Source organism: Polyodon spathula, chromosome 3 (genome assembly GCF_017654505.1).
Source record: "Polyodon spathula isolate WHYD16114869_AA chromosome 3, ASM1765450v1, whole genome shotgun sequence".
NCBI lineage: Eukaryota > Metazoa > Chordata > Actinopteri > Acipenseriformes > Polyodontidae > Polyodon > Polyodon spathula.
The window spans coordinates 94,260,303-94,281,931 of NC_054536.1; the positions used below are offsets into that span (position 1 = coordinate 94,260,303).

General features: G+C 41.0%; 1 protein-coding gene across 4 annotated transcripts in view; it reads right to left on the reverse strand.

The window, feature by feature from the left end:
• Positions 1 to 873: 873 nt before the first annotated feature.
• LOC121313692 (CMP-N-acetylneuraminate-beta-galactosamide-alpha-2,3-sialyltransferase 1-like) overlaps positions 874 to 21,629 on the reverse strand; it is a 77,306-nt gene continuing 56,550 nt past the window's right edge. For 3 of the 4 annotated variants that reach the window (XM_041246492.1, XM_041246489.1, XM_041246490.1), the window contains 4 exons: positions 9,501 to 9,680; positions 8,584 to 8,629; positions 7,536 to 7,655; positions 5,379 to 6,724 (listed from right to left, as the gene is read on the reverse strand). In XM_041246492.1, the coding sequence (XP_041102426.1) occupies positions 6,554 to 6,724; positions 7,536 to 7,655; positions 8,584 to 8,629; positions 9,501 to 9,680 (517 nt within the window). In that variant the 3' untranslated portion in view covers positions 5,379 to 6,553. Of the gene's footprint in view, positions 2,293 to 5,378; positions 6,725 to 7,535; positions 7,656 to 8,583; positions 8,630 to 9,500; positions 9,681 to 21,629 lie in introns of those variants that run through there. The other variant, XM_041246491.1, reaches the window with a different exon arrangement.

Consider the following 21,629-nt stretch of genomic DNA (forward strand, 5'->3'; position numbering starts at 1 on the left):
TTCCTAATTGCTTATGCCTCAAAAGTATAAATTTACAGTATAATTGTAAATCTCGAAAAACTACTCAATTCTAAATCTTTTGTAGTCATTTTTGTATTACTTTAGTATAAATACATGTTAATTTGGATTCATATGTTGTTTTTTTCTGACTTTATGTGAACGAAAAGACATAAAAGCGCCCGTTTTCTCATTGGAAAGTGATATTTTGAAATTTACCTGTCCTGGTCACAAAAGCAAAGTTTGTGGGGAATAATAGACATTTGCTATACTTTTGAGGCATAAACAATTAGGAAATAACACTTACTACCCAGGAACAAAAAAAAAAAAAAATTGTTACACGGTGTTATTATTCCAATGCTAAACCGCTAGTGGAAGTGGCTTGTAAACTGCAGTTTAGTGACCCCAGTTTATGCACATTTTAACAATTCTATACAATTGTTTAATTGTGGATATTAAGTCATTTTAGGTAGGGGTTTGGGGGCTTGCCCCCCCGATAGAAACTCTAACTTACTGTACTTGGTGATTTTTCATGGCTGGCTACGGCCCTGGAATGCTTTATCTACAGTGATTGCGCTTGACTGTATAGTGTCTAGACGTCACACTAAGTTTGCACAAACAGCTTTCTCAATTAAGGCCCTTAATAAGGGTGCCATGTTCTGGAATATGTTACCAGACTTTATGAAAAGTATATCAGACTACATGAGCTTTTATCAGAACTGAAAAACTGGTTGAAACGGGACCAGCTCTGTGACCATGTCTAGACATTCTCCATTTGTTGACATTCTTTTATGGTATTTTATTGCTCGTTTTAATTGTATTTTATTGTTGTTTTAGTATTTTATTGTATTTTATTGTTGTTTTATTAGTCCCCCTCCCTGCTGATTTTTTAAATTTTATTTTACTGTTATCGTTGTTTTATATGTTTTGTTTTATTTCTAGGACTATCATTGTAAATTCCCAGCCAGCATTTTGAAGTGGTGCCCATGTGGGTTTAAAGAGGGCTGCATTATGGGCCCTAATTGGGCTAACCATGTTGGACCCACTTAATTTTGTCCGTCTCAAATATATGCAAGTTGACAAATATAACACGGACACCAATAGTAATGGACATATAAAACCAATAATGTACTAAAAATGGCAATAGTAGCATTAGTGTACTAGCAGTGTACTTAAAATACCGGTAGTAAAAACACCAATAAACAATACTATTACTTATTACTAGAAACCAAACTGTACAAATAATTATTTAAACCACAGTCTCCAAAATAAAGTATTTTATTTTGCTTTACAGGTAATAATTAGAGCTTTTCTTAAAAGTTTTTTTTTACACTTTTTAAATTTCAGTTCAGTTTCCTAGATGGCGTCTCAGATACCCCTACAGGTAAACTTCAGAACTATAATTTCCCATTCTCCCCATAATACATACAGCTGCCTCCGGTATTATTCACACCCTTCATATACTAGAATGGGTTTTAGCAAAATAAATGCAAGTGTACATTCAGCATTTGCTGCATAAATGAATGAAAACATTAATATTTTCAGACATTCGGTATTGGACTTTTGCAATTTGTCAACATATTTGCATGTTATTTCAAAAACTGAAGGTTCAGAATTATTCACACCCCTAAACAAATGCAATTACTTTGGACAGAAATGTTTTTGCGATATATAGAGACTGACAATGTTTCATGTTTGCATGGATTTATGCAAAAAAATAAAATATGTACACTTTTTGTTGTTGCTAAAACCAACTTTCTGTAACATTGAATCAAGGGTGTGAATAATTCTGGATGCAGTTGTATGTGCACTGGGGCATACTGGGAATTGTAGTTCTGAATTTCTTCTGAAGGGTCCCTAGGACCCCATCTTGGAAACTGAACTGAAATTCAAAAGTGTAAAAAAGCAGTCAGGATGTCAAAAATAATTAAAACAATAAATGCTCCCTGATATTGGGTGTGGCATCATAATCACTGTCATCATCAGCACTGAATAAAATCACTGAAATTGAATACATTCTCAAATGCATAGTTATTTATAGGCCTGGCTGGGTCATAACTCTCCATTGTGGGAATTTCAGAAGGCTTGTGTTGTGTAGTTGTAGTTGTTGCAGTACCATGCAAAATGTCACTGTACACGAGTCCTGCTCCGATGTACTGGATGTGAAGTCCTTCTTAAGTGTGCTACTTTCAGCACCAGCTGCAGCCTCTACAATCTATAAACGGTCTGCTACTGTAACTGATTTTTCTGCGCTTGGTCCTCGGACAACACTTTAAGTAATCTTCCATTTTTTTTCTGCAAAGAACATACGACTTGTAAGTAGGCTTAATAGGCTCCATAAAAATGAGTTCGTATGAGACAGGATATGAAGTATATAGGGTTAAAATAGTTTCTAACATTATGTATACACAAGAATACATTTTTGCTATAATATATATTTTTTACTGCTTCTATTAACAATTACATATTATCAAGGTCAAAACATATATAATATATCCTATATATATATATATATATATATATATATATATATATATATATATATATATATATATATATATATATAAATCAATAATTTCGCCTACCTTAGATGCAAGAATAAAACCTAAGGAGGTGCTAGCTGTCCCTCTCTCTCTCCCTCTCTGCTGTCTCTCTCTCCCTGTCACTTTGCTGTCTCTCACTGTCTCAATTCAAATATTCTTTGTTGGCATGACTAATAACAGTTACACAGTATTAAACAGTTACATCTCCCTAAACAACAAGTAGAAAAGTGGCGGGATAGGAGAGGGGAAGAGAAAAAATAAAAAGGAAAAATGGTCTAATTATACATTAATGTTTTTGTAAAATAATAATACACAACAATAATAACAGAGGCTTCTTTTTTGCTGTCTAGGTTTAGAGTCATGAACACAAACAGATTATGGAAAATCCTTTTTCACACAAGCCACCTTAAAATTCTACATTATACAGTCTTGTATTTGCTTGCCTTTAGCCTTATTTTTTGTCCCGATCACAAGCGCTAAAAGTATTCAATTGTCCCAGTTTTTCCTCCTTAGTCAACATTAATTCACGGCTGCTTTAATTCACTAATGTGCTTGAGTGCGGTCTAAAGTCGTTTCCAACGCGCCCCTTGTTTACTCCGAAGGTTGTCAAGCCGCCGGCTTCGGTATATGAATGATATTAATTTACAGTCAAAATGAGTTGTATATCACAAATCGTACCTATATACTCATGCATGTCCTTTACGTACAGTACACTTCAAAAATCGTGTAATGCATTTTTTTTTCTATAGTCCCAACACAATATAAAGCAGAGGATGTCTCGCGCAATGTCCGTTAAAATCTGAGGTAAAATAGTTGTTTGTTTATTTTCTTTCGGAAACTGTACAGATTAGAAATCCAAATGTAAGAAATCATGAAATTGCAGTACTGGAAAATAAACAACAACCATAATAACGTTAAACTACCGTTTCCGTTGTTTCCTCAAGAGAAACCAGTTATAACTTTACCAGCGGTTAAGGTTGAATGACACGGCGATACAAACTATCAGTGAAACCAATCGTAATAAAACTATAGTTAATTTACCACAAAAGCCTATCGGATTTACACAATCTTGAATTGTTTTTTTAAATAAAAGACTTAATTTAAAACCTCATTCTACGTTATGTAAATCTATTAAATTAAAATCACCAGAAAGTATTTATTGACTTACTCTATTAAACCAACTTTTTGATAATGAATATAACAAACAACAATTCAACTTGTCACAATTTCATACCAGCATTATTAGTTTCGAAAAAAAAAAAAAAAAAGTTTTTTGTTTTTTTTTTCATCTTAGAAAATTCAGCTTATCTTCATCAGCCATCGAAAAAAGTAAGACATTGACCCATTAACAAAATTAAAATGTTTATGTTTTACAGTTGTCTGGCATTTTGATTAACAATTTAATTCAGTATAATTTTAAATTCAACAGTTACTTTCCCCCCCAGTCATTAAGATCTGTTCGATGTGAAGAGAGATCTCTGTCACACAAGCTCAAGCGCCTTTCTCGAGCAGCTGATTGGCTGAGCGCACCCCTGTTATCTCAGAGGGCGATTTTGGAGATACGCGGTCAATACAAATTGGTGCTCAGTTCAAGACTTTATGGGTCAAAAGTAAAATTTTAAAAATCAGTACAATAACGAATTGCAGGAAATGTCATGTGGTGTTTCTTGTAACCATGTAAATGTAAAATGCGAGCCTTTTTTTTAATTATGAATTATTATGAATTAATTACTTAGCAGACGCCCTTATTTAGGGCGATTTACAATTATACCACATTAAATTCAAGACTGATTTTATTATTACTATTAGTTATGCTATTACTAATTATAAAATAAACAAATATGTATTAATTAATATATCATTTTAATTAATTTATTAATGAATGCATTAATTTCTCTGAAACCTTTATCCAGACAGTTTATATGATTTTTTAGTTTTATAATGTTACACAAAGACACAAGCAGATTCAATTACATGCCCATATAGGGCCCTTGCGGGGCCATTCTTTTTAGATCATTTGGGCGATCCCATTTGGGGCCCACGTGGAGTAAAGGTGTTTAGATTAATAGGAATTATCTGGAGAGATTCAGTTGTAGAGCCCAACTAGGACCCATACAAAAGCCTGAAAAAAGCCCATTCAGAACCCAAGCCCAACTCAGCCATGTTAACCCACATACAACCCTATGGGACCCACATGGGCATGCTGGCTGGGTTAGCTTCGGCTAAATTGAATGTATAATGCATCACATGCTCAATCATGAATGTTTTTAATTGTACGTGGTCCCAAATATAGTTTCTTCCCAAAAAGATCAAATAAGTAGCCTTTATTTAAACATAAACAAATAAATAACAGTATTGTGATCTGTGTTAATGAAGTAGATTAACAAAGAAAAAGCATGAGGTACAAAATTAAACCAGTTTGAGAAAAACATTACGCGCACACTTCCGAAACAGTTACCTCTTATTTTGGGTTAAATAAAAATAGTTGTGCTTCCTCCTTTTCCCTGGCAAAATCCGTTTTCTCCTGCTTGATAAAGAAATTCCACACAGGCTCCTTTGCTGGATGCCATGTTTTAAAACAGCGGACTATGGCCACTAGATGTCGCAAAGAATCACACAACATGCAGTGCATTTAACATTAATAACTGACTTTTAAAATGATTATTACCGTTATTATTTCCAGTACTTAAAAAGGATACACAAGTTTACATATCCAAAGGGACTAAATGTATGTGTACTATATAGTATTTAAGTTTGTATGATGCACTTGACACACACACACACACACACACACACACACATATATATAATATATAAATTGTATTTTCCGTTTTTTAACCGACCAATCCCTTACTATATATGTGTGTGTGTGTGCGCGCGCGCGCGTGCGTGCGTGCGTGCGTGTGTGCGTGCGTGTGTGTGTTATGGTAAATTCTAAATATTGGCAAATCTTAAGATTTACTGGTAAATGTCTGAAATACACATGATAGCACTTTACTTCACACATTTACCGGTAAACCCCAAGAATAACCAAGTGGCTTTGGCTAGTGACCGAATGTCTCTCCAATCACTTTTGTTGTTACCAAGATAACAGTGAAATTGTTTCTAAGCGTCTCTTTCTGGTGGGCAAGGGTTCAAACGATGTATGTGCAGCAAAGAGTGTTCCAACTAAAAGTGCTCTTGTATTCAGGAGTCCTATGTAACTCCAAATGCCACAAGAGTCTACCATGCTGCAATAAGTAAATAGATCTATTCACTGCCTGCCTTTGTGCCCAAATTGCTCAATTGTGCATTACTGTAAGCTGATTAATGATTATTTTGTGAATGGAAAATGGGTATGCATAGATGAATACATTGTTCTACATTAATGATTATTTTGTTAATTGACAATTCATATGCAGGAATAAATCCAATTATTCAATGATATACCTGCACATATCAATACGTTGTGGTAAATCATAAGATTAACCAGTAAATTATTTCATGAGTTATAATAACCATTTAATGCATTTTAAGTAGCTTTTAAATTCATGCAATAAAACCAACAGATCCTCACTTATTCCATTTACTGCAGGAATTTATATTTTCCAAAAGCACTTTTTTATCATTACTGTATGCCACCATTGTAGAAAGATAGGGTTCCCTGCTGTGAAAAAATAACAGTTTTGTTGTATATACTTCTAAATTCATAATAATGTAAATAATATAAAACCCCTAGGAATGCAAACAGTCCAAGGCAAACAAGCACACTATGATAACAGGTGTGCCCTCTTTACCCACTTTGCATTCCCAGTTGGGGTTGTTTGTTTTTTATAGATTTTGGTATAGAACACCTGAATCCATAAAACCACAGCGATGACACCTGCCCCAGATTTGCACTTCAGACATAATTATGTCTATAAGTGTTACACATTTTTGCTTACTGAAGTTTATAAAAGTCTCTAAATATAAACATATCGGATATGATAAAAACAATGTCTAATAATACCTCAATTATACAAGGTGAGAATGCATCATCTCCCCTTAAAAAAGTTAATTTTGCCGATATCGGCGAGTATTCTGGTGATGTTATATTCATAGTCCCCATCGTGGACCCCTGTTTGTCTGAAGGCCCCTCCTTCAATGTCTTCCCAATAGTGATGCCACTTGCCCTCACTGTTTGCTCCAAATCCATAAACATTCACCTGCAGAAAGTGACAAAACAAAAAGGAGACTTTTAATCCAATTTGAGGTAGATGATAGGGCACACATGTTAAAGTGGTACTGAAGAGGCTCAGTGTTTAAAACACAACACATTTCCATAGCTTTCTGCCTTTTTGTGCATATCTTATTTTCAAACACATTCTGATCATAAATCAGTTTGGATCAGTTATTTTCCTTTTTAAATCAGTTTGGATCAGTTATTTTCCTTTTTAAATCAGTTTGGATCAGTTATTTTCCTTTTTAAATCAGCTTTGCACCAGGTCTTCCTGTCAACATGTCTTCTGAATTCAGAACATCGGCAGCTTCAATTGAACCATTTAATCAGCAGAAACATTTAATTGGTTCCCAACTCCTCTCACAAAGTTCAGCATTTTGATTGGTTCAGCTGTCCTGCCTGCTCGATCCGGCACAGGTTCAGGAGATGGGTACAGGTTAATGAATATGCATGAGTAATGGAGGTAAAATGTTTATACAGTCAAACCCATTTACAACGTACCTGGGATATAATGTACACAGATACGCACCGCACCGTGATGGCACGCAGTGGTCTGTGCTGTGCATATTGCGTACTCGTAGGCCTACTTCTTGCTGTTTGAACTTTACCTTGCTCTCTATTCCTGTAATTTGTGCAGCATTATCATGGCCAGCACTAAATGATCGTCAATTTCACTTAAGGACAAACTGTACAACCACTGTAAGGACTTTCATTATTATTATTATTATTATTATTATTATTATTATTATTATTATTATTATTATTATTAATACTGTGCTCCTGGAATGTGGCCTTACCTCATCACAAATGTGAATAGCAAACACTAATGTCAGCAATCCAGTGGATGGATACCTCCCTCGGTTTTCAAGCCAGTTGTTGGATATGTATTTGAAAAAGGTTGGGTTGAAGATTAAGATCTGTAAGAAAAAGAGACCCCTCTGTTAATATCCACAATGGTGGCAACATATTTAATTTCTATATTACACCATTTTTACTTGGCTGTGTTAATTGGCCTAGTATAATACATTTGAAGATTTGGTACAGTTTATTAAATTAACTGTTATATTTCGTTATGAGCATTGTGTGTCTATTTTGTGAGTGCATGAATTATTTTCATGTATAGAATTAGAAGAGATTTGTTGGGGGGGTGGCATGTATTTTGACGTACCTTTTCTTCCTCTTGTTGGCATTTGCAACATAATCATTGGCTGAAAATCTTTAAAAAAAACTTTCAAACACTGCAGTAAAAGAGAGTCTACACTCATTCTTCATTGCCCCATATAAATTTCCAAGGCCTGTCCAAACAGAACACTCTAGTAGACCATGTGACCGAGTGTCACACAGGAAGTAAAAGTGTACCAGGAAGATCGGAGCTATAAATTGGTTCTTGAAAACAAAAGTCTGCACATCCCAAATTATACAAAAAATAAGAAAATAACAAACACATCTTCTTAGACACATGTTAAGTAATTAATTTACCAACGCAAACAGAAGGTAGGACATTTTATTTGAAAGCTCTGGTTTACTACATTAACCATGTCTGTTTTTAATAACCTACACGAATATGCCTCTACAACCTTACCAGATAACTCCTAACAGCATTCAACACATCACTGTTATTCAGTAGAGCGATGTGTTTCCCAATTTGTGTTCAATAAAGCAATTACTTTTGTCTTTATGCGCTAAATACTGTTCATCCAGGAGGCATGTTTTCTTTTTTTATTGAATCCATGGGACTGTACAGTATTCTGACAAAATGCTAAAGTGCTATATAGTCGACCAGGTTTCAGCAGTTTAAAAGAAATGTATTGTACTGAAAACTCAGCACAGGCAGCTAAAACTCACCTTGTCTTTGCTGGCAGTGATTGTGGATAAAACTTGAGTATATGTCCTGCATGTAAAAAAAGTTTTGTATTCAGGAAACTGTTGCAAGTACCTTTACCAACAGTCTTGAAAACGTGAATGCGTACAAAAGATTATTTAAAAAGCATCTGAACACATGACAGAAGTTCAAAGTTGAAAAGAACACCAACACTACTCTTTTCTTGAATAGCATTTCCTGAGTACATTCTTGGTTTCTGTGATTTATACTATGACTATACAGTACTCCGGGTGTCAGGTGTCACTACACACACAATGAATGCTTTCATCCACTGATTTCCACAAATATGACATGCATCACAGATTCATTAAAACAGGTGGTTTTCTCATAGAAAGTGTAACGTTATGTTAATGCTGCAGTGAGGACTGACTGACTGACAGTTGGTGCATATCAAATGTATATGTATTTCAGTGGGTACTTAAGGGGCAATGAGAACGGCAGGTACTGAAAAGGGCTGGTCAAACACTATAACAACAGTAACAGTAACATTACTTTGTTTAGGTTTTAGAGAACCCCCTCTTCTTTAATTCAAAAGTGTTCATTAATAAACAATCTCTTACTCATGCAGTAATTACGCAAAATTAAAAAAAACAAATAGTACATTGAAGACACTGAGAGAGACTTTTTACAGTTAAAATGTGAGTTATTGAATTTATCTTTGCAGTATTACGGTACTACATACTGTAGCACCACTGAACTTTTTGTATTGTAGTTACAGAGTTATGGATGAATCACTTGCTCCTGAATTTTGCACACGTCCCCTTGATGGACAGCACGGTATCCCCTGGCCAAGAATCCCAGCCACACCCCTGTTCGAATACCCCTGTGCTCTCTTTAGACTGCACACTTGCTTTTCTTAATTCCTTATCCTTTTACTCACTGTGTGATGTTTCCTGTTGTCAGCGCACTCACTAGCCACTGCAAGTCAAGGATTTTGAATGGAATCAGTACAAGGCTGGTACTAGGTTGAAGGTGTTTGGCACTTTCTGGGTACATTAAGTGATGAGTGGTTCTTCTGCCCACATCCTTTTCATGTCCAGCTGTTGGCGCTTGGTTCATTCTGAAATGAAATAGAAGTGAGATATATTTTTATTTGTAGTATTTTGCTACACAAGGCACTACAGCTATGGCCAAAAGTTTATGTCATCAAAGAAACTACTAAATGATATCGCAAAAGTCTATCGGAAGCCATAATAGTAGTACAGTATTTTGTGTTAGATTACCAAATGTCGCATTTTTTAATTGGCAGTTTTTTGTTAAGTACGTGGAAAACTGCAGCTCCTGTATAAAGCAGGTACTGTAACAGGACTGGTGCAGTATACAGTATTTGTAACAAAAACCCGCTGTCTCAGACAATACAAGCAGTAACGTCGCTGTACAGTATGTTACAGGCAAAGTACTGTAAAAGCAGATAGAATAGTGCAAGTCCAAAATGAACCGAGATGAACTGATCGGTTCACAGCCACCTGGTGCCTGAGCACTAGTGCTGTGCTGTACAGTACCTTGCAAGGCATGGTTCAGTGAGTGTTATACTTGGTGGTGGTACACTGTCAGTGGTGGTACACTTGGTACGGTGCTGTTCGGTGGTGGGACACTCAGTCCAATACCTTCGGTCCGCTTCGGTGATACACTCTGTACGGTACGATTTGGGTACCTTGGAGCAGTAACCTCTTTCGCTGTTTGGTTCGTATACCGGGTCGGGAAAGGAGCAGGTCTGTGACCCACAGTTACTGCAGAAGCAATGTATAGGGGTGCCGACCTATATAGCTTTAGACAAACAAACACATCCCTAAGACTGGGGAAAGCCCGCTATCAGTGCCGTGACACCCTTCACAATGGTACTGCAAGCGTCTTGGTCCAACAGGTGCGCTAGTATTTCGGCTTATGGAGAAGGCGTTGGCTGGGATGCCCCCAACTGCGTGCCTGGTTTATTTACAAGACCTGCTGGTCCATGGGAGGACCTTCCAGGCAGCCCTGAATTCTCTCCAGGAGGTGTTCCGACAAGTGACAGCTGCGGGGCTCAAGCTGCATCCATAAAAATGCCAGATGATATGCAGAGAGGACACTTTCCTGGGACACTGGGTCAGAGAGGAGGGCATCAGCATGGAGGCCAGCACTTCCGTCAACCCCCTCCAAATCTGAGGCTTCCTGGGGCTCGCCTCTTATTACCGGAGTATAGTTTGTGCAGGGCTTCGATACCATCGCTGCCCCCTTGCATAGCCTCCTGCAGTAAGAGGAGCCCTTTGTATGGACCCCTGAGCGGCAGGAGACGTTCACTCGTTTGAGAGCGCCCTGTGCCAGTCGCCAGTGCTGGCTCTGCCAGACCCCGACTCCCCCTTCCTTCTGGACACAGACGTGAGTGATGAGGACATCGGAGCTGTCTTGTCCCAACCAGGGACGAAGAAGAGCACGTAATGGCATACTATAGCCGGTCGCTCAACAAGGCAGAATGTCGATACTGCGTCACCCGAAGAGAGATTCTGGCGATGGTGGAGTCGGCCCGCCTGTGGCAGGCTGGCGAGTGGATAGAGGCCCAGAGACAGACTGCAGTTCAAAAAAATAACTATTTTATTATAAATAAACAAAAATAAAGTGCACAAGGGCAAAATAACAGATACTCAAACACAAATAAAGAAAAAACAAAACTCACAAAAATAAAGTTTCCAGGCTGGGCAATGCCTTCACTGGATTTAGAAAATTCAAAACTCACAAAAAACAAACCTGCTTCCTCAGCTCCCTCTCCCAAATGAGAAGCAGATGCCTCCTTTTATATCACTGGCTGGGCGCTGATTGATCGTTAATCAACTAATCAACTAATCAACCCCAGCCACCTGAACATAATAAACCCAGGCAGGTAGGGGAAGTTAACCCCATCTCTGCCAATTTAAAGGGCAGAGCTTTGCTCTGCCACACACCTCCCCCCATGTACAACGTACACCGGCCGCAATCGGCCAACTCCCCCCTCCCCCCAAGAGTCCAATTATGTCCCTTGGGTGGGCTGTTATGGTGGGTGGTGGTACTCAAGCCTTCTTTGGTTGAGGGGGCCCCGAATCTCCAAGGTAGCACGGCGACGGCGGCCCGGCTCCCTCTGGTGGCGGAGGCGGCGACGGCGGCCCGGCTCCCTCTGGTGGCGGAGGCGGCGACGGCGGCCCGGCTCCCTCTGGTGGCGGAGGCGGCGGAGGCGGCGACGGCGGCCCGGCTCCCTCTGGTGGCGGAGGCCGGCGGCCCGGCTCCCTCTGGTGGCGGAGGCGGCGACGGCGGCCCGGCTCCCTCTGGTGGCGGAGGCGGCGACGGCGGCCCGGCTCCCTCTGGTGGCGGAGGCGGCGACGGCGGCCCGGCTCCCTCTGGTGGCGGAGGCGGCTCCTCCCTCTCGGGCTCTGAGAGCGACGGCGGCTCCTCTCCCTCTCTGGCTCTGGCGCGACGGCAGATCCTCCTCCCTCTCTGGCTCTGGGAGCGACGGCAGCTCCTCCTCCCTCTCTCGGGCTCTGGGAGCGACGGCAGCTCCTCCTCCCTCTCTGGCTCTGGGAGCGACGGCAGCTCCTCCTCCCTCTCTGGCTCTGGGAGCGACGGCAGCTCCTCCTCCCTCTCTGGCTCTGGGAGCGACGGCAGCTCCTCCTCCCTCTCTGGCTCTGGGAGCGACGGCAGCTCCTCCTCCCTCTCTGGCTCTGGGAGCGACGGCAGCTCCCCTCTCTGGCTCTGGGAGCGACGGCAGCTCCTCACCCCTCTCTGGCTCTGGGAGCGACGGCAGCTCCTCACCCCTCTCTGGCTCTGGGAGCGACGGCAGCTCCTCACCCTCTCTGGCTCTGGGAGCGACGGCAGCTCCTCACCCCTCTCTGGCTCTGGGAGCGACGGCAGCTCACCCCTCTCCTCTCTCCTCTCTGGCTCTGGGAGCGACGGCAGCTCCTCACCCCTCTCTGGCTCTGGGAGCGACGGCAGCTCCTCACTCCCTGCTCCTCACCCCTCTCTGGGGACGACGGCAGCTCCTCACCCCTCTCTGGCTCTGGGAGCGACGGCAGCTCCTCACCCCTCTCTGGCTCTGGGAGCGACGGCAGCTCCTCACCCCTCTCTGGCTCTGGGGGCGACGGCAGCTCCTCACCCCTCTCTGGCTCTGGGGCGACGGCAGCTCCTCCTCCCTCTCTGGCTCTGGGAGCGACGGCAGCTCCTCACCCCTCTCTGGCTCTGGGAGCGACGGCAGCTCCTCACCCCTCTCTGGCTCTGGGAGCGACGGCAGCTCCTCACCCCTCTCTGGCTCTGGGAGCGACGGCAGCTCCTCACCCCTCTCTGGCTCTGGGAGCGACGGCAGCTCCTCAGCCCCTCTCTGGCTCCCGGGAAGGCTCTGGGAAGGCGGCTCACCCCTCTCTGGCTCCCGGGAAGGCGGCTCACCCCTCTCTTTTCTGGAGTGACCGGTGGCATCTCCCATGACTGTCCCCGGTAAGGTACCCCTCTCTGGCACCATGAGGGCAACCTCTGGGAAGGAGGCTGGGTGGGCTCACCTCTCTTTATTGGAGTGACCGGTGATCTCCCATGTCCCGCCTCCCCATCTGGGAGGACGCCACAGTTGTTCCTCCCACTTTTCCCACCTCTCCCCATCTCGACGCCACAGGTGGATAACTATGGGGAGATCGTGGACGAGGTCTGCCTCAGGGTGCATCAACCAGTCCCAGATCTCCTGGGACGGTGGTGAAGGTGGTGGTGCTGGAGGTTAATAAACCTGGTTGTAGGGGCATCCTGCCCAGTTGTGGCCGTCCTCCTCACACCGGCCACACCAGTTTGCCGGTGGCACGTCTGGGCAGGACCGCCAACGATGGTCCTCCTTCCCACACCAGGAACACCAGGGGAAGAGGCTGGCCGGGTCCTCCAGCGGTGGCTGCAGCAGCTTACATTTCTTCAGCTGCTGTTTGTCCTGCCTTTTCCACTGTCTGCTCTTCTTTCCATTTTTTCTTTTTTTCCAAAAAAAAAAAAAAAATGGTCTGCGGAGCCGCCTCGCTATCCACTCCACCAATGTGGCAGGCTGCGAGTGTAGAGGCCCAGAGACGACTGCAAGTTTGAGTCCCTTAATAACAAAATAAAGTGCAACAGTAAGTACCTAAAGGGTGGTTCCCGCCGAACCCAAGCACCAGGTGGTCCCAGGCCTGACCATGCTTCACTGATTTGGAAAAGGCCACAAGCCACGAGACAGACAACGCAACTGCTTTCCGCAGCCCTCGTCCACATGGAAAATAATCAAAAAGTCAAAATACAAAAGTAGAGGCCTCCTTTTATATCAGGTGGCTGGGCGCTGATTGATCGTTAATCAACCTAATCAACTAATCAACCCCAGCCACCTGAACATAATAAACCCAGGCAGGCAGGGGAAGTTAACCCCATCTCTGCCAATTTAAAGGGCAGAGCTTTGCTCTGCCACACCGCCATTTTCGCCACTGCCTCCGTGGACTCTGGTCTGGAGAAAGGCATGCCAACACAGCCGCCCTGTCCCGTCAACCCTGCACACCTGAGAGCTGCGCGCACTGCAGCAGGAAGGAGGCGAGAGAGGCTGCCTGGTCTAGGGGGGAGGAGAGATGCTGCGCGTTGGTACCGGTGGAGCGAGTCGAATGGAGGAGGCACCAGGAAGATGACCCCGACCTGCGCACAGTGGTACAGTGGCTGGAGGACCAGCAGAGGCCCCTCTGGGAGGAAGTAGCTTGTCATTCCACTGCCACCAAGGGGCTGTGGTCGCAGTGGTCTGGACTGGCCCTGAGAGGTGGAGTCCTCTGGTGCCAATGGAAGGAGCCAGTGACAGGGGAGGTGAGCTGGCAGATGGTGGTCCCTCAAGCATTGCGTCGGTAGGTGCTCAACTCCCACCATGGGACCCCAGGCAGTGGACACTAATGAAGACGCTGTGGTGGCTCTGCCAGTCCTTCTACTGTGGGCAGTGCAGAGGGGACGTGGAGGACCACTATCTGCGCTGCGACACATGCAGGGAAATGACCACCCCCCCCCGTGTGTGTGTGCATGCATGCGTGTGTGCGTATGGTGTGTGTGTGCATATGCTGGACGGAACCCTCCACCGAGGCTATAAGTGGGGGTAGGGGGGAGAGCCGCGGGTGGGAGAAGGCTTGCAGACTTCCGGGTGAGTGGTTGTGCATGACTGTGAGGGACTGACTGATCTGTGAAGCAGCAAGAGAATAACCCTGAAGAAAACCTGGAGTGTGCAGTGAAAAAGAAAGAGTGAGAGTGAGAGAGGAAGAACAGAGAGAAAGAGCAGGGGAGGGAGAGTGACATAACAACACAGAGAGTTTTAGTATTTTATTATTTTGGCGTGAACCTCATCCCAAACAGTTATTTTATTTAGTTCAGTTAATAAAACAGCAAGTTTGAAATCCCATCTGATCTTCCCGCATCCTGTTTCACTAACAGACGTGACGAGAGTGTTACACTATATAGTACACATACATTTAACAGACGTGCCGAGAGTGTTACGCTATATAGTACACATACTTCCCTTCAGATCTGTACACTTGTGCAACCTTTTTCAGTTCTGGAAACATTGAAATAATAATAATAATAATAATAATAATAATAATAATAATAATAATAATAATAATAATAATAAAAACATCTCAGTTTAAATACAGTTAATGTTAAATGCACTTCATGCTGCAGGATTCTTTGAGACATCTCGTGGCCATATTCCGCTGTTGTTGTTGTTGTTGTTGTTAACATGGCTGTTATGTTCAGTTTTAACACTAATGCAGTAGTACAGCACTGCTATTACATTATGGACTGTCGCCATAGCTACTGTATATTGAGCCAGCTGGGTTTTGACGGCAGTCTCAAGAGAGACGTGCGTCTGTTTGGTTAACAATGAAGTGCTGCTTCTGAACATCACTAAATTCTGTCTTGTGAATACATAACAATGATATCCAAGCAAAGCACTGGGTGGAATTTCTTTACCAAGCAGGAGAAAACGGAATTCACAAACTCTGCCAAGGAAATATTTCATTCAAAGGAGGAAGCTCACTTACTTAATGTGCTCCACATTATTTTATTTATTTGCTTATTTATTTTTAAATAAAGGCTACTTATTTTATATGTTTGGTAAGAAACTATATCTGGGTAATAACTGTAGATCAAGCATTCCGTATTGGAAGCCACACAGTTATTATTATTATTAATGCATCACACAGTTATCACTGACATAAACCAACAGGACGTTGTTATGTTGTTTGTCTTTCTGATTTAGTTCCTGAGAAGAACAGTCACTGCAGTTCTTATTATTGAGGAGAACTTGCCGCTTGGTGTGGGTTATTGTTTTGTGTAAAGCATTGCTATCCTGTCATATATTGATATCATATCATGATATCCTCTAATATATATGTAGATTCTACACAAACTATTACACATTGATAAAGTTAAAACATGCATATATAATATAAATAAGTAAGATATATAGAAAAAAACAGATTAATCTCAGTTGCATAAGTATTCAACCCCTTTCCTACTGCAGGCCTAAATCAACTCAGGTGCAAATGATTTGTTTGAAAGGTCACACAATTAGTGAAATGGTTTCTGCCTGTGTGTACTCAAAGTGGTTTAACTTGTAGATAATTTCTCTCGGGTATATAAAGACTTTCAAGCTGCAACTCACATAGTGATCCAACGAAGCAACCATGAAGACCAAGGAGCTTTCGAAACAAGTCAGGAGAAAGGTACAAGAACATTTCAAAGGCGATGATTATCCCTCTCAGCACAGTGAAGTCCATCATTAAGAAGTGGAAGATGCATCATACCATCCAGACACTACCCAGATCAGCTCACCCTCCCCAGCTGAGCAGCCAGGCAAGCAGGAAACTGGTTTGGGATGTCACCCTGAAGGCAACAATGACCTTGAGAGATCTGCAAAGTTCTGTGTCTGAGATGGGAGTCAGTGTTCACACATCAACAATAAGCTGGTCCCTACACAAAGCTGGCCTGTATTGATGGGTGGCAAGAAAGAAGAGATTACTCAAAAAGCCTCATTTTAAAGCACATATGGAGTTTGTGAAAAAGCATGTAGATGATACTGCAGACATGTGGAAAAATGTTTTGTGGTCAGACAAAAATTCAAAAATTGAACTTTTCGGTCTAAATTCCAAGTGTTACGCCTGGCACAAGCCCAACACTGCACATCACCCAGTCAACACCATCCCAACTGTCAAGCATGGTGGTGGCAGCGTCATGTTATGGGGATGCTTCTCTTCAGCAGGGACTGGGAAGCTTGTCAGGATAGAGGGGAGAATGGATGGTCCAAAGTACAGGTGAATCCTTGAGGAAAACCTGTTTGAGTCAGCCAAAAATCCGAAGCGGGCGAGAAAATTTACATTTCAGCAGGACAATGACCCAAGGCACAAAGCCAAAGCCACACTGGAGTGGTTGAACAAGAAGAAAATTCATGTCCTTGAGTAGCCCAGTCAAAGTCCTGACTTGAATCCAATCAAAAATTTATGGCGAGACTTGAAGATTGCTGTCCATCAATGATCCCCAACAAACTTATCAGAACTGGAGCAATTATCCCATGAAGAATGGGCAAAAAATTCATCATCCTACTGTGCAAAGTTAGTAGAGACCTATCCAAAAAAACTCATAGCAGTAATTGCTGCAAAAGGTGCTTCTACCAAGTACTGACTTAAGGGGCTGAATACTTATGCAACCAGTAAATTTCATTTTCTACATTTTCTTTGCAAGTTTTGCTGACATTTAACCTCCTCCTCATATAACAGTGTTCAATTTAACCACTACAGCTTCGTATATAAAAAAAGTTTGTTTGAAAAACTGTGCATATGTGTGGCAGTGTGCCCCGCCCCTGTGCATATTTTTGTGTTTTTTGTTGTATGTATTGTGTTAATGTTGGTGTATTGTAGTTGGTACATGGGACATAATATGGGTTATGAACACAAGTGATTTAAAATGCATATTTGTATTTAGGCACGAGGATTGCACAGCACTTCACGTGCAGGTAAAATGTAATAGTATGTGAGCATGGGGAATTGCACTTTATTAATTCACATGCAGTTGTACCGAGACTCCAATTGAATGATTGATTAGCAATCGAGTCTCGGTACAGCTGCATAAAAGCAACATGTTTTCACTCACTCTGGGTTGTGTGTTCGGGAGTGGAGAATGGGTGAGAGAGGAGAGTAAAGCTAAAATATAACAATTGCTACAGCGTGCTGGAATTGCCAGCACAGTACTTGTTTAGTGTTCGTCCACTCGTTTGTCAAGTTTTGTTCAATCTTTTATTTTGCAATAAACCGGTACAAGCAAGCGTCGTTTTGCACCGTACCTGCAGTGTCTGTCTCTTCCTGCTTCTGGTCTGACGTCACCCACTACAGCCTTCTTTGTGACAATACATTATTTGTAATTCAACAAAATGTGACATTATTGGTAGGGGGTGTATACTTCTGCACTGTGTGTGTGTGTGTGTGTGTATATATATATATATATATATATAGTAACACGAAAGGGAGGGGGTTAATAACCTCCCTGCCAAAAACATGTTAACTGAATTAGATTACTGTTAATTGTTTTATTGTTAATTATTCCCTGCACCTGGCTATCATTGTAAATTAGAGCCAGGTGCATGGTGTTTACAGAAAGCAGCCAGTGTGCTCAGGGATGCTGCTGTGTGGAGGGCCCAGTTGATGGTGCTTTCAACAGTTACAAAAAAAAAGGTACTGTGTGAAAACCTTTTTTGTGTGTCTTGTTTTGTCAGTTCTTAAAACAGGTAAACTGTCTAGCTGTCCTGCGTTATAGTTAGGTTCCTGTTTTTTCAGTTAGTCCTCTAGTAAGAGCTAGGTGTTTGGTTTGTTTGTGTTTTGTTTATTTTGTGTTATTAAAAGTGCACGCAAGCGCTAAAACTGCAACTCTTGTGCCTGGGTCTACATTTTTTAAGGGGGAACAAACCACGGAGAGAAAGCCCGGTTTACAATATTTATCTATCTACCCCTCTATCTCTCTATCTATCTATAGATAGATATTGTAAACCGGGCTTCCTCTCCGTGGTTTGTTGCCCCTTTAAAAACATTTTTATACCCCAGTGAAACAGGAAGCCATGGAATACACACACACACAAGCACCTCCAAAATTATTGGCATCCTTGACAAAGACGAGCAAAAAAGGCTCTATAAAATAACACAGGTAATGAGCTATATTTTATGGGAAAACTACTGTATATTCATTTATACTACTACAATTGCTCAGTGAAAACGTTTATTTAACAAGTAATATTTGTTTTCTCTCAAAAAGACAGGTGTCACAATGATTGGCACCCCTAAACATTTTTATAAATAAAATTAAACAAAATTACATCTGCATTAATATTCTACTTTAAGTACATCTCAGTCTTAAGGAAATGTATTGTGGCCTTCCATGGCTTCCGGTTTCACTGGGGTATAAAAATGAGGTAACACGCATGTAAAAGCCATTTGTAATCTTTCACCACGGGGAAAGGCAAATAACTCACAAATGAAAAGAGACACATGGTTATTGACCTTCATAAATCAGGCAATGGGTACAAAAAATAGCTAAAAACCTAAATCAACAAAGAAATGGTTAATTGACCACACAATCAACATTTTGCAATGGCCATCTCAGTTTCTGGACTTGAATCCTATTGAAAACCTATGGTTTGAATTGAAGAGGGCAGTCCATAAACACAGACTGAAGGATATCAAGGATCTGGAAAGATTCTGTATGGAGGAATGGTCTAGGATCCCTTCCAATGTGTTCTCTAATCTCATAAAAAATTATAGAAAAAGGCTCAGTTCCATTATCCTTGCAAGGGAAGGGTGCACAAAGTACTGAAAACAAGGGTGCCAATAATTGTGACACTTAATCATCACTTATATACTGAGCATCAAAAGAAACTTCACACTTATATATTGAGCATCAAAAGAAACTCATCACTTATACACTGAGCATCAAAAGAAATGTATCACTTATATACTGAGCATCAAAAGAAACTTCACACTTATATACTGAGCATCAAAAGAAACTCATCACTTATATCTGAGCATCAAAAGAAATGTATCACTTATATACTGAGCATCAAAAGAAACTTCACACTTATATATTGAGCATCAAAAGAAACTCATCACTTATACACTGAGCATCAAAAGAAATGTATCACTTATACACTGAGCATCAAAAGAAACTTCACACATATACTGAGCATCAAAAGAAATTCATCACTTACATACTGAACATCAAAAGAAATGTACCACTTATATACTGAGCATCAAAAGAAACTCATCACTTATATACTGAGCATCAAAAGAAATGTATCACTTATATACTGAGCATCAAAAGATACTCATCACTTATATCCTGAGCATCAAAAGAAACTCATCACTTATACACTGAGCATCAAAAGAAATGTATCACTTATATACTGAGCATCAAAAGAAAATTTACACTTATAGACTGAGCATCAAAAGAAACTCATCACTTATACACTGAGCATCAAAAGAAACTTCACACATATACTGAGCATCAAAAGAAATTCATCACTTACATACTGAGCATCAAAAGAAAATGTACCACTTATATTTGAGCATCAAAAGAAACGTATCACTTATATACTGAGCATCAAAAGAAACTAATCACTTATATACTGAGCATCAAAAGAAATGTATCACTTATATACTGAGCATCAAAAAGAACTTCACACTTATATACTGAGCATCAAAAGGAACTTTACACTTATATACTGAGCATCAAAAGAAATGTACCACTTATATACTGAGCATCAAAAGAAACGAATCACTTATACATTGAGCATCAAAAGAAACTTCACACATATACTGAGCATCAAAAGAAACTCATCACTTATTATACTGAGCATCAAAAGAAACTCATCACTTATATACTGAGCATCAAAAGGAACTTCACACTTATATACTGAGCATCAAAAGGAACTTTACACTTATATACTGAGCATCAAAAGAAATTCATCACTTACATACTGAGCATCAAAAGAAATGTACCACTTATATACTGAGCATCAAAAGAAACTTATCACTTATACTCTGAGCATCAAAAGAAATGTATCACTTATATACTGAGTGAAGTAACTTACAAAAAATGATGGTGATTAAGTAGATTCAAGAAAATGGACAGAGTCCTTTTCTTCAATCAGTTGCCAGGTTTATTAAAATATGCAGGGATTCTGGTCCCAGGTACAGGACAAACAGAATAATCAACATTACAATGTTTGCATGACATTAAATACCCTTCTGTATAGATGGTCCACCTCCCCTTTCTCTGACACTTAACCAATGGTCAAGGTAATTTAATTTATTGTGTGAGTGTTAATGTGTGTGTGTCTGTGTGTGTAGTCTAGTGTGACAACCTCTGAACTCAGTGCATTCTTCACACTCCTGGAGACAAAAGGTCCATACATCTGCCTTTTGTTATCTCCTTGCGACCCCCTTTGATGCCAGTGGGATTATCTCTTTTGATCTCTCTGAAGTCTTTAGAGCCTGTTCCCTTCTAGTCCACAGCATTGTTATCTCGTTAGCTTGCAGTCATTGTTGGGCAAGAAACTTGTAGACGCAATGTCTCTATCAAGTGTAAGCAGTACATGCAATTTGAACCAAACAGTCTGCTATCTGCAATATTAGTCTCTTTTCAGAAAAAAACACCAGTATAGCTCTGCCAGTCCACATGCGTAGCAAACTGCTAATCAATTCTCAATCCATGTTTTCCAACATACCCTACTTTTAGAATATAAGATGGAGGGGGGTGAGCCGCTACAACCAAGTTGCTCACGTGATCCTGAGCCCTCAGATGTCCTCTTCTCTGGTTCTGAGTAGTCACATCAAGTAATGTGTTTGTATAATATATTATAGTGAAGCATGTTCCTTTATTCTAAGTCTCTCCATTATGTGTAGGTATTTACCTTGCTTTCTCTGTTTCTATATGTAAGTGTGCTATGAGCAAAAACAAAACAAAGATACGTACAAATAATACAAAAAATGAAAAATAAACATTA